General features: G+C 56.7%; 1 protein-coding gene across 5 annotated transcripts in view; it reads right to left on the reverse strand.

The window, feature by feature from the left end:
* OSBP2 (oxysterol binding protein 2) overlaps positions 1–13759 on the reverse strand; it is a 106091-nt gene that overhangs the window by 23474 nt on the left and 68858 nt on the right. For all 5 annotated transcript variants that reach the window (XR_009275461.1, XM_058816584.1, XM_058816583.1 and 2 more), the window contains one exon: positions 11077–11327. Coding sequence is in view for 4 of the 5 variants with exons in the window: in XM_058816584.1 (XP_058672567.1) it covers positions 11077–11327 (251 nt within the window). In the remaining variant the exon portion in view is untranslated. The remainder of the gene's footprint in view (positions 1–11076; positions 11328–13759) is intronic.

Consider the following 13759-nt stretch of genomic DNA (forward strand, 5'->3'; position numbering starts at 1 on the left):
GGCTGGACAAAGTTGTGGCAGGCCCCAATCCAGCACTGGCCAATGGAACTGTAAAGACAGGGAGGCACAGCCAAAAGAAATGGAAAAATACCATCGAGGCTCCTGCAAATTCCTGGAGGAAGAGGCAAAGTGCCATGGAGATGCTGCCGGGAGCAGGAGGCAACGCTTGGTGCCATCAGCTCTGCGGTCCCTGTGCCCAGCAGCTGCCAAGGGCACATTTAGCACCTTTCACACATTTGTCACGGCAAATATCCCGATTTCACAGCTTGTTGCTGGCTAATGGGAACGTCGTTAACAGCCCCGGGATTATTCATGCAGTGGAAAACAATCACCCGAGGTCACCCGTGTCCTGCCAAGGTGCTGGTGTCACACACCCTCGGGGATCTCGGCTTCCTCAGTGGAGCAAACAGTCAAAATCGGAGGGAAGGAACAAAGAGATGAGGTTAATTAGCTTGAAAGGGTAAATGATCACAGCAAGGCCTGCCAGACTTCATACAATCATGGAATGGCTTGGCTGGAAGGGACCTTAAAGCTCATTTTGTCTCATCCCCCTGCCATGGCAGGGACACCTTCCATTGCCCCAGGATGCTCCAAACCCCATCCAGCCTGGCCTTGGGCACTGCCAGGGATCCAGGGCAGTCACAGCTGCTCTGGGCACCCTGAGCCAGGGCCTGCCCACCCTGCCAGGGAACAATTTCTGGGGTCACCAAATGGTGACAGCCTCTGGGGCAGCCCCAGCACAGCAGAGCATTCCCAGTTTCCAGCACAACGCTGCTGGATGGTGAGGGAATGGGCTCACACCTGCAATCCCACCTGCCCCAGCATCCCACACAAATCCAACCTTTGGGCAGGAAAAATCCAGCAGGGAAGTGCCTGCTGTTGTGGGACCAACACCTCCTGCTCCTCAAGCACGGGACAAGGAGCACTTCATGGCCCAGGAGTGACAGGAGAGGAGGCAAGTGCCAGATGGGTTCAATCATCTCCTGTTGTTGGGTGAATCACAGAGCAGGAGCCTTCACTGCACTCAGCAGGGACAGAGCTCTGTTCGAGTGCCTGGCAGATAAGTGCTCCCTTCCTTCCTGGAGTCATCAAAACCCTGGGACACAGCTGCTGCTGCTGCTGCTGCTGCTGCTGCTGCACAACAGCCCCCAGGGAAGGGCTTTTGTTTGGCTCTGCACTCAGCACAGAGCAGAGAATATCAGCATCACGGGGTGGCTGGGAAGGGACCTTGGAGCTCATCTCCTTCCACCCCCTCCATGGGCAGGGACACCTCCCATAGGCTGCTCAGAGCCCTGCTCACAGACATCTTTTATGAAAATCCTTTCCTTAGGATTTTTCCTCCTGAGAAGCTTCGAGGCCTCAGGAAAAAAATGTAAACATTGATTATCTGCTGCTGTGGAATGCAACAAGTAGATCTTTGATTAACCCATGTTAGTTGTTTCTAATTAATGTCCAATCACAGTCAGCTGGCTCAGACAGAGTCCGAGACACAAGCCTTTGTTATAATGTTTTTCTTTTTCTATTCTTAGCCAGCCTTCTGATAAAACCTTTTCTTCTATTCTTTTAGTATAGTTTTGATATAATATATATCATAAAATAATAAATCGGCCTTCTGAAACATGGAGTCAGATCCTCATCTCTTCCCTCACCCTCAGACCCCTGTAAACAGTGACACTGTCCAGCCTTTAACACTTCCAGGGATGGGCTGAAGCCATTGGGGTTCAGAGGGGTGAGATACAGAGCCACAATCTGCCACTGCACCCACAGAGGGTTAATTTGTCCTTCCTTCCTCCAAAAACACTCTGAGCAGCAAGCAAAGGGGAAATAAAAGGACAGAGCCAACCTGAATCCCAAATCATCACACATGGTCTGGAGTGTGGGCATCTGCTCCATGACAGCCACGGCACTCACAGCCCTGCTCAGGTGCTGCTCAGCACCACAGCAACCCAGCCTGCTGAAACAACAGCAAATCCTCCCAAATCCTTGCAGTGACCCTCAGCCAGCGTCCAGCTGTCTGAAGCACGATGTGGAAACACCAGGAACTGCTCCTGCCTGGGGCAGGGCTGGTGGGGAGAGCTGGGCTGAGCCTCAGCACGCTGTGACACCCTGACAAACCAAGGTGACATTGCATAAAATGTGAGTTCAACATGGAAAATTATCCTTCTGCATCCAGGGGAAATTGGTGCTACAAAAGGCACAGGCCTGGGAAGGATCCTCAGTGACCCAACAGGAAATGGGAAGACACTGAAGCAGGCTCCAGCCCACCCCTTGATGCCACTGTCAGCAGCTCAGCCAGACCCCCAGTGCTTGAACAGGGTGCTCCCAAAATCCCCAATGGTCCCCATTCCATGTGCCTGCTTCTCTCTGAGATTCATGGATTCCCTGGGAGCCAGAAATGTCCATGGTGGAGATGTCCAAGACAGCGAAAACTGAGATACGTATGTCCAAGATGGAGACATCCCCACTGTGATGGGATCAGATCTTGCCTCCCGGTTGTGAATCTGGGAATTTTCCCACCTTACCATGTTATTTTGGGCCACCTCCTTAAAGGCCAAGGACACACCAGTGTTCCAATCAGATGCACCCTGCCCAGGGGCTCCCCAGAGCCAAGCTCATCCCACAGCCCATCCCACAGCCCATCCCACAGCACCAGGGCTGGCCCAGCACCCAGACCCCGCCTGCAGCACCGCTGTGAACACAGTGGAATCCACCCCATGAAATAAAGAGGGGATTAGTGGGAAACAGTGGCAAATCCACGGGCTGGCTGTGCTAAGAGCCTCTAATCCCAACCCCACGGAGCTCCGTGGAGGAGGAATCAGGGACCGATCCCGAGTCAGCGGCACCCGGCAGGAGAGGAGGGCATGGTCAGGGTAGCTCTGGGAAAGGGAACAGTCAATGCTGCCCAGGGGTTACAGCCTGGAGCTGTGCCACAGGAAGGATCTGAGTCTGTCTTCTGGTGGGAAAACAACTAAGGAAATTGCTGGATACACCGGGGTGCCGACCCTTGCACCCCAAAGCTCACTGAGCAGCACCTCTGGCAATGCCAGAGGGTGCCAAGGGCACACTGGGAGCAGTGCAGAAAATATTCTGGGAGCTGAGACTGTGCTGGGACCTCCTGCTGCATGGTGGCCATCCCAGAACTGTATCTCTGCAGAGCTTCCCTGCTCTCCTCCAGCCATGAAAAGCCCCAAGCTTGTCCTGGTGCTCTCACTTGTCCCAAAAATCCCATCTGGGAAGCTCCCAGCACTGGCTCTGTCCCTGCAGGGAGGTACCTCCAGGTGGCTGCTGCACATTCCTCGTTCTCCTTGCCTTGCCCAAGCCCCCAGACCCCCCCAGCAGTGGGGGACCCTCCCAGGGTCTGCACCCCCATTCCAGGCCCCTGGAGCCCCAATCCCGGTGCTGGTGTGCCCAGAGAGCTCTGTCCTGCCCATGGCTCCCAGGATGGCAGATTTCCTGAGGCTCTGGCTGGCTGCTCTGCTCATCCCTGATGGAGCAGATCCCAGGCTGGAGGAGCATCTGTCCAAGCGCTCGGCAGCAGGAGCAGCTGGCACTGCCCGCGGGCAGCTCCGACCCCGCGATCTGCAGGATCTGCCTCGGATTGTCCCTCACACTCAGCCTCGTGCAAACCCCCCCACGGTGTGAGAGGGGCTACAGCAGCAGCAGCAGCCCCCCACAACCCCCTCATCTCCTGGGTTAATCCACAGGAGAGCAGAGGGGCCATTCCAGAGCCTTTTCCTTCCACACACGCTGGAGGAAGGAGCTGGAGTGAAGCATCTCGGGGCAGCAGCCCAGGGAAGAGGCAAACACAACCCTTGTGGGATTCACCCAGCAATGCTCTGATATTTGCCCTCCCCAGGGCCCCATCCTGCCCCAGCCTCCAGCAGGGATGGGGATCCCAGGAGGATCCCTGGGCACAGTAAATGCAGAGGTGAGCCTGGCTGGGCTGGCTCCTGGCTCAGCAGAGCTGCTGCTCAAACCCAGGCACTGCTGACAGTGCAGGGCCGAGCTGGGCCCACCAACACAGCCCTGCTGACCCAGCACAGCACAAACACTCCCAGCTCTCCTCAGTGCAAAAGGCATCCCTCAGCCAAAAACATCCAGGGGGGAGGAGCTGCAAGAGGTACCCTCAGGTGTGGGGATAGATTCATCCTCCCTCTTGTTGCATGAGGTTCTGAGGGGAGCCCCAGGACAGACTGAAACCTCCCAGGGGTGAGATGGACAGAATGAGGAGGAAGAGAGAGAAGAGGGGGAAGAAAGGTGAAAACCTCCACAGCAGGGTGAGCAGGAGCACCCACTGAAAGCTCTGGGCAGCACAGAGGCCCCACATGAGGGCTGAGTACCCCTCAGTACTGATACTCAGCCTGATAAAATCCAGTTGGGAGCACTCAGGGAATGATGATGAGGAGGGAGTGGGAGGAAGGCACTGCCTGTCTGAACATATCTGATCAGAGAAACCCTCACACCTCTACATTCAAAAGCACCGCACAGCAGCTCCAAGAGCAGAGGCCAGGCTTCACATCTCACCATTTCCACATCTCCCCATTTCCACATCTCACCATTCCACATCTCTCCATCTCCCCATCTCCCCATTTCCACATTCCACATCTCCCCATCTTTCCATCTCCCCATTTCCACATCTCCACATCTCCCCATCTCCCCATTTCCACATCTCACCATTCCACATCTCCATTTCCCCATCTCCCCATTTCCACATTCCACATCTCCCCATCTCCCCATTTCCACTCCCCCAGCCCCCCTGAGGCAGTGCAGACCCCCGGGTGCCACTGTCACCTCCCAGCCTCCCCCAGTAAGAGCAAAGCACCCACCAGTTGTTTCCTGCGAGCGCCTCCACAGCAGGAGCACGCAGGGCACCCGGAGCCCTGGCTGCAGCCCTCTCCTCCGAGGGGGATTAGGGCTGGGTTAGGGATTTAATCCCCCTGCCGGGGCTTTTCTGGGTCGGTGACATGGTTTGCGAGGCGCTGATTAGTGCGCGTCGTTAGCGCAGCGCGGATAATTAACACAGCCGGTGCCACATGCCAGCACAGCTCCTGCGCCATCCCCCTGCCAGGGGCACACACAAACCCCCTGTGGGCTCTGGCTGGGGCTCCGGGCACCAGAACAGCTGCCCGGGGTCACAGAGGGAATCCCTGCCCTGAAGAAGCAAATCTGATGGAATTTTCTCGCTGCAGCGCTGGAATTAACCCCTGAATGCACAGGTCCAGCCCACTGGCTGTACTGGGATGAACTGGGATAAACATCCATTCATCCACAGGAGCCTGCTGGTGCCTCCCTGCTGCCCAGATGGAGGATGTCAGCTCCATCATCCTGCCTGTGCCACGATGGGCTTGGGGACCCCAAGGGACAGACCAAATGTCCATGCACAGCAGGAAGCAGTTCCAGCACAGGGACGTGCCCAAGGTAGGGACCAACAGCATCAGCCTGGCCCCAGGGGCACTCCAAGGAGCTGATCCCAGGTCACTCTGCTGCCTCCCAGCTCTGAGCAGCTTTCCAGGCAGGCACAGACACACTCACAGGGTGTATCCATCATCTGCCACTGCACAAAGCCAGGAGTCACACACTGGGCTGTGCTGGGCAGCCTGAGCTGCTCAGAGCAGGGGCTCAGCACCATCTGAGTTAAAATGGAAACAGTGTGGGGAGTATGGATCAGTCACAGCAGCATTCCACGGGGCAGAGGGGGCTCAGTGCTCCAAGCTGGAGGCAGAGGAGGAACTCTGCGGAAGCACATCTTGTGCCCAGGCAGCTCATTCCATCACAGGCACCCAAAGGGCTCCAAACAAACCAACCCCACCAGGCAGATGCCCCTCAGAGTCTCCAGGAGCCCAGTGGGGCTGCAGGGAGAGGCCAGAGGCTCCTTGAGCTACTGGCACATGACCAGGGCCAACCCAAAAGTGCTGCTGAGGCAAAGCACAGCCCTGGAGGGATCCACAGGGAGAAATCCTGCTGGGACTGCAGGGTGCAGCCTCTGGGATGGTGCTGGCTGTCCTGGAGGGACTTAAACTGACAGCCTGGGGGCCCTTTCCTGGAGGAGAGGCAGCACATGCTGTTGTTCACCTCACTCGGGCTCCAGCTCCATGTTGGACACTCCTGGAAGCCCTCCTGGCAGGCCTCAAGGATGGAGGATGCTCCATGCTGATGTTTCAGGTGCTGCTGCTCCAGGCAGGTTCATTCCCATGAGAAAGGAAAAGCAGGGTGGGAAATGAGCCTGCCTCAAAGAGGGTGCTGGCACCCCTGCAGGACAGGCTGTGGTGGCCAGCAGCGCCTCTCAAGGGCAGGTGAGTCCTTTGTTCCTGGGACTGCCTGCTCCAGGGGGTCCATTCTCTCCAAATCCTGGTGGAGCAGCATCTCCCACCCAGCACCAAACCCTGGTGGAGCAGCATCTCCCACCCAGCACTGCACCCCTGCTCCTCTGACCCTTCCTTGTCTGGGCTGCACTGGCCTGGCAGAGCCTTCCTGCACCCCTGCTCCTCCAAAACCTCCAGGGAAAACACAAACTAACCCAGGAACGACACAGGCATCCCTCCTGCCCTGCTGCTCCCCACACTCTGTTCCTTGAGGAAGCACAAAGCTCCACCGTAGCATCCCCATTCCCATTAAAAACCTATTTCCATCACCACCCACAGCCCTGTGAGCTCTTCCTGACGCCCAAACTGGCTTCCTCAGTGCATCCACACATCCCTCCTGCCTGCTGTCTCCCGCTGAGTGATGAGACAGAGCTTTCCCCACTCCTGGATGAGTCTACACAACTCAGCTCACTCTCCGGATCCTCTGGGCCTCTCATCCCGGTGATTTGTTGCTTCTTATTTTCACATACCTCCCACTCCTCCCCCGTGGCAGATTGTGCAGATTGTGCTCTGGCTCTCTGTGCCTGCTGCCCAGCCCTGCTGACACTGGGCTCCTGCATCCCTGGACTCTGCCTGGTGGGATTCCAGCAGGGAGCAGAGCCAACAGGAGCCTCACAGAGCTCTGGGCTTCAGTTGAAGCCCTGCAACAGCCAGACTGAAACCCAGCACGTCTGAAATCCTCACCTGTACCACAGCAGCCCAGCACATCCCACTGTGCCCAAAGCCTTCCCCATCACTGCCAGCACCACCTGCCCAGGTGATGCTCCCAGCCTCTGGGGAGGAGCACCCGGTGCTGGCTGTGGCAGCACCCAGAGCACAGAGGGAAGGTCACCTTCTCAGCAAAGCTCTTGCATTTCCATCTCTATTTATTTATTTCCTGTGCTCGCTGCGCTGCCCGCGGCTCCGGGGCCATTTACATAATCGGATCAGAGGCAGCTGCACAGGAACCGCACGCGCCGGCCCGAGCTGCCAGCCCTTCTTCCCAGGAGCACCTGCCCCTCCCTGCAGCACCCATTCCCTCCCTGCAGCACCCATTCCCTCCCTGCAGCACCCATTCCTGCCCTGCAGCACCCATTCCCTCCCTGCAGCACCCATTCCTGCCCTGCAGCACCCATTCCTGCCCTGCAGCACCCATTCCTGCCCTGCAGCACCCATTCCCTCCCTGCAGCACCCATTCCCTCCCTGCAGCACCCATTCCTGCCCTGCAGCACCCATTCCTTCCCTGGAGCATCCATCCCTTCCCCAGAGCTCCCAACCCTTCTTCCCAAGAGCACCCATTCCTTCACTGGAGCACCCATTCCTTCCCTGGAGCACCTATCCCTTCTTCTCAGGATCACCCTTCCCTTCCCTGGAGCACCCAATCCTTCACTGGAGCATCCAGCCCTTCCCCAGACTGCTCAGCCCTTTTGCCCTGGAGCACCCATTCTTCCCCTGGAGCATCCATCCCTTCCCCAGAGCTCCCAGCCCTTCTTCCCAGGAGCACCTTTCCCCTCCCTGGAGCACCCATTCCTTTACTGAAGCACCCATTCCTTCACTGGAGCACCCATTCCTTCATTGGAGCACCCATTCCTTCCCTGGAGTATCCATCCCTTCCCCAGAGCACCCATTCTTTCTTCCCAGGAGCACCTTTCCCTTCCCTGGAGCACCCATTCCTTCACAGAAGCATCCAGCCCTTCCTCAGATTGCCCAGCCCTTCTTCCCTGGAGCACTCTTCTTTTTCCTGGAGCACCCCTTCCTTCCCAGAAGCATCCATTCCTTCCCTGGAGCACCCACCCCTCCCCAGAGCACCCATCCCTTCTTCCCAGGAGAACCAATCCCTTCCCTACAGCACCCATTCCTTCCCTGGAGCACCCATCCTTTCTTCCCCTAGCACTCCTCCCTTCCCTGAAGCACTCATCCCTCCTTCCCTGGAACCCTCAATCTCCCCCTGGAGCACCCACCCCTCCCCAGAGCACCCATCCCTTCTCCCCAGGAGCTCCCACCCCTTCTGCTCACAGCCACAGCACCAAAGCTCACAGATCCAGAGCAGATCCATGGGGTTTGGTGCTGCTGCTCTGGACACAGAGCATCCATGTGCCAGCACCAGCCCAGTGCTGAGGCTGGGATCTCTCCAGGAAAAGCCTGGGGCAGGCAAGGACACTTTAATTTCTCCTGCAGGGAGCTCCTGGCCTGGCAAAAGCACCTTGGGCTGCCATGGGAGATGTGCTCGGGGATGGAGGTGGGATGAGCACGGTGTAGTTTTACCAGGAAGCTCCCCATGCTTCCCCAGAGTGATGTTTCATGTTCTACACAGAAGATTTTGGGACCTTTGCACTGCACAGAGTTCCCCCACCCCCCCATGAGAGACTCCTGGCAGCTCCAGAAGGCATCAACCCATCCAAAAGGAGAAATCAAGGCACAGAAAGGGATCCATGCTGGGAAAGGTGACACTGTCTAGGAGCCACCAGTCCCTGTGATGGGGGTCAGGCTGGTCCCCCTTTCACTGCTTGTCCATCTCCTGCCTTTCCAAGCCAGCCCCTCAAAGTGTCCCCCTGGCCACAGCTCTGTCACCTCCTCCCAAAACACTCATATCAGCAGGGCTCTGGGAGAGCCACAACCTCCTCCTGGAGCTGCCCCTGCTCCCATCTGTCACAGACATCTTTTTGTAAAAATCCTTTCTTAGGATTTTTTCTCTTCTAAGAAGCTGAGGCTTCAGAAACAAAATGTAAACAATGGTTATCTGCTGCTGTGGAATGCAACAGATAGATCTGTGATTGGTCTCATGTGGATGTTTGAAATTAGTGACCACTCACGGCAGAGCTGGCTCTCTCTCTCTATCTGAGCTACAGACCTTTGTTTTCATTCTTTTCTTTTTTTTTTTTTCTATTCTTAGCTGAGCTAGCCTTCTGAGATGAAACTTTTTTTTTTTATTCTATTAGTATAGTTATAATGTAATATATATATCATAAAATAATAAATCAAGCCTTCTGAAATATGGAGTCACATCCTCATCTCTTCCCTCATCCTGAAAACCCCTGTGACCACTGTCACACCCACCCTGCTCCCTCCAGCCCTGTCCCTCCCAGGGCACAGCCTGTCCCTGGGGCATCCCCCCAGGATGCCCATCCAGAGCTGAAGCACCAAAGGATGCTGTGAGAATGTGCCCTGCCACCCCCAAGCCCCTCTTACCTGCTTGGGATTTTGGATGAGCCCTGCTCCTGCTGTTTTATCCCAGCACAATGGTTTGTGTGGAATTTCCCACCCTCCAGACAGCCTTGCTCAAGCTTTTATCACATTGCAAACACCACAACCTCCTCCTCCTCCTCTTCCTCCTCCTCCTCTCTGGGCTGGACACAGCAAATACTGCTCTGCTCATCCCTCCCTTCCCAAAGGCTGCCTGAGAATCCTCTCTCTGGCAACTCCCTGCCCACCTCCCATTGCTGCTCTGCCTCCTGACAGCAAACCTGGGCAGCACCAAGGGTCTGCTGGCACCTCCCACCACGCTGCCAGCCCCATTCCCAAAACTTGGACAAACTCTCTGTGGGGAAAGTGCTGCACAAGCCTCCCCAAACTGCTCAGAAACACAAAAGAGAACTCAGGAAGCCCTTTCCCCCTGTGGTTACAGAATCCTAGCAGTGGGAATGGGGAGGATGCTGAGACCACGGGGATCCAAGTACCCTCCAGCTCCTGCTGGGAATTACTGCTATTCTTTAAAGCCCACATCAAACACCACCCAACCTCTTTCTGCTCAGGGCTGGGACAGCACAGCGACAGCACTGCTCCATTCACAATCCCCTGAGCTCTGCCTTCATCCATTATTCCAGCCCAGTGAAGCTTTGGGACTGCTTTATTTTAATTTTCTTTAAATATTTTATTCAGTTTTGCTCTCTCTCACAGCTCCCTGGGGTAAACCAGGCTCCCCAGGAAGGGCTGTCTCACTGCCATGGAGGCAGAGCCACACTCCAAACACGAGCTGTCTCCAAAAAGCACCGAAAGCACCGTGAGGCTGCACAAGGCAGGAGCAGGGGCAGTGCCAGCACATCCTGACCTCTGAAACCCAGCTGGGAGAGCAGAGCCAGCATGAGACCCCGAGGGGTTAAATCCCACTGGGACACTGAGGGGTTAAATCCCATAGAGACCCCAAGGGGTTAAATCCCACAGAGACCCCAAGAGGTTAAATCCCACAGAGACCCCGAGGGGGTTAAATCCCACAGAGACCCCAAGAGGTTAAATCCCACAGAGACCCTGAAGGGGTCAAATCCCACAGAGACCCTGAGGGGTCAAATCCCGAAGAGACCCCAAGAGGGTCAAATCCCACAGCCATGTGGGACTCCAGCAGCTTCATGGAAGCAAAGAGGATGTGAGGGATGTGGGATGTGGGTCTCAAGCTGCAGCGGGCGGCGGGCTCTGAAGTGCTGTGCCAGGCAGGATTCCACCCAGGGAGCAGGAGAAAGCCCCTCAGCATTGCCAACACCCCCGTGTCCCAGCTTTCCAGCAATGTTCCATGAGGCAGGCTGGAAGGATGCAGCATACCTGTGTCTCAGCGGGGTCCACACCTGTGCCCTCTTCCCAGCTGCATCTTCCCAACTTCCCATGCCCTCACCGCGGTAACACGAGCCAAAGCACGGGGAGCAAACAGGGAGGGAGGGAGGGCAGGAGGATGGAGGAGGAGGAGGAGGAGGAGGAGGAGGAGGAGGAGGAGGAGGAGGAGGAGGGGCAGAGCAGCAGCACTCACGTTGATCATAGCATTGGAGGTGATGCGGAAGAGCGTGGCGCGCTCGTTCACCGCCTTGATCTTCTCGCCGCTGTCGGCCGGCAGGCGCAGGTTCTCCAGCTCGCTGAGCGAGCGCTGCAGGGCCGCGCCGTGCTTGGCGATCAGCTCGTTGCAGGTGCTCAGGTCCTCCAGCTTACTCGACAGCGTCTTCAGGGGGCCGTGCAGCTCGCTCTTGTCTGACTGCGAGGCGGGCTCCTCGTCACCCGAGTCATCTGCACGGGGAGGGATGGGGAGAAAGAACAGCGTTTCCATGGCTACCCCCGGCCGCTGAGCCCGGCAGCGCCGCGGGCACGGACCGGACACGGAGCAGGGACAGGGAGCAGGGACAGGGACAGGGAGCAGGGACAGGGACAGGGAGCAGGGACAAGGGAGCAGGGACAAGGGAGCAGGGACAGGGACAGGGAGCAGGGACAAGGGAGCAGGGACAAGGGAGCAGGGAGAGGGAGCAGGGACAAGGGACAGGGAGCAGGGACAGGGAGCAGGGACAGGGAGCAGGGACAGGGAGCAGGGAGCACGGACCAGGGACAGGGAGCAGGGACAAGGGACAGGGAGCAGGGACAAGGGACAGGGAGCAGGAACAAGGGAGCAGGGACAAGGGACAGGGAGCAGGGACAGGGAGCAGGGACAGGGAGCAGGGACAGGGAGCAGGGACAAGGGACAGGGAGCAAGGACAGGGAGGAGGGACAGTGAGCAGGGACAAGGGACAGGGAGCAGGGACAGGGAGCACGGAGCACGGACCAGGGACAGGGAGCAGGAACAAGGGAGCAGGGACAAGGGACAGGGAGCAGGGACAGTGAGAAGGGACAAGGGACAGGGAGCAGGGACAGGGACCCGGGACCTCCTGCCAGCGCCAGGCTGGGGGTCGTGGCCACCACATCCCCCAGAGCACAGTGTGGTGGGAGTGGCACCCAGAGCCTGAGCAGACGCTGTCACCCAGATCTGGTTCAGGGATGGGTGCTGGTGAAGCAGAGCAGAAATTTTCCAGGGTAGAAATCTATTTTGATTTAGGTGAAATGCACATTTTTGAGTTGAGTCTGAGGTTGGATAACATAGCTATTTAGCCTGACTGCAAAGCTTAGGCTCAGAGAAACTGCTTCAGTGAAGGACAGAGATAAGGGGGGAGACAGAGGGTGATAGAGAGAGACACAGAGACTGCCGTGAGAGCAGTCAGAATTCCTGACCTAGGAATTCTTTCTGATAAAGAAGAACTAGCAGCAAATGTCACGCGAAATTCATAAAAATGAATATGTATGAACCTATTGTGAAATTGTATGCATATGTATCTGAGAAGGGGATAAAAAGAGACCTGAAGTTCCCAGAAGCACACATGTCATTTTAGGAGAACGATTCCCACATGTGTCCAGCACTGTAATAAACATACATACAATAAACACACCAGCTTTACAACTTTCACAAAACTTGTGGAGTTTTGATTCTGGGGTGGCACAGGAGGTGCCACACACCAAACCTGCCCTTCCCAGGCTCACTGGGGTCGATCCACCCTGCACTGGCGGCTCTGCCAGCCCCACTCAGGGCAGAGTGAACAGGGTCACCTGAGGGAAGGTCACAGAGACACCAAGGAAAGTGACACTTTACCCAAAACTACCACCATGTCTTCAGAGGGCAGAAAACTCCACGATCAGCACCTCAGCTACAGCAAAACATTCCTGTAACTCCAGAACACTTAAAAGCAGGAAACTAACCCAAATCTACTCAGTGGGGGTAACACAGCATTTCTGATCACCCCACAGCTCCCTCAGGAGCAGTGATCGGCCCCAAGAGGCAGCAGCACCCAAAGCAAACACAAAGAGAGAGAAGCAGATCCTGGGCAGGGGCTGTGCCCCAACCTTATGCTCTGAAATTCAACTGAGGGTTTTCCAGGTGCTCCCAAAACCCACCGAGGCAGCAGAGCAGGGAGCTGCTCCTCTATCTCCCCTCCCTCAATCTTCTGTTTCTGGATTTCAGAGAGGTGGGCACCAGCAAAACCCGGCTGGAGCTGCTCTGCCAGGTCTGGGGGCGTTGGGGGAGTGAGAACATTCTCCAACCAATCCAGGGGATCTGAGGAGTGAGAACATTCCCCAAACAATCCAGGCACAGAGCTCAGGGAAGGCTCTGGTGTAGCAGGGAGCAGCACATTCCCTCTCAGGCTGTGAGGGAAGAAGGAAACCCGTGATTCCCAGGCAGGTGGGTGTTTGGCTGCTATTCCTGGCTCATTGATGGGAGCTCTGCAAATGCTGTGGCGACAGGGAGAGGTGCTCAGGCACTGAATCCACAGTAAGGAAAGCAGAGGATGAGCACCCTTTGATAGCAAGGATCTGGATAAAAGTGACAGGAACATCAGCCTGGAGTGGCAGCAGGAGCAGAGCACAGCACAGGGTCACAGCAGGCTCGTGGTGAACCTCCCCAGAGTGGATGTGATGGGACAGGAGGCACAGCTCAGGGACAGCACTGATCCTCACAGCAGGACCAACCTCACTGCCCAAGGACAAAGGGAGAAATCCAAGGGAAACAGGGCATGGAGCAAACCCCAGGTGGCCCCATGAAGCACCAGGACAGCATCTCCCAGTGTCACCACCTGGTCCCTCTGCAGCCCAGCTGACAAACAGGAGCAGAGCTGCTGGAGCCAGAGAGGAAGCAGCCAGCA

The sequence above is a fragment of the Ammospiza caudacuta genome, chromosome 18, assembly GCF_027887145.1.
Source record: "Ammospiza caudacuta isolate bAmmCau1 chromosome 18, bAmmCau1.pri, whole genome shotgun sequence".
NCBI lineage: Eukaryota > Metazoa > Chordata > Aves > Passeriformes > Passerellidae > Ammospiza > Ammospiza caudacuta.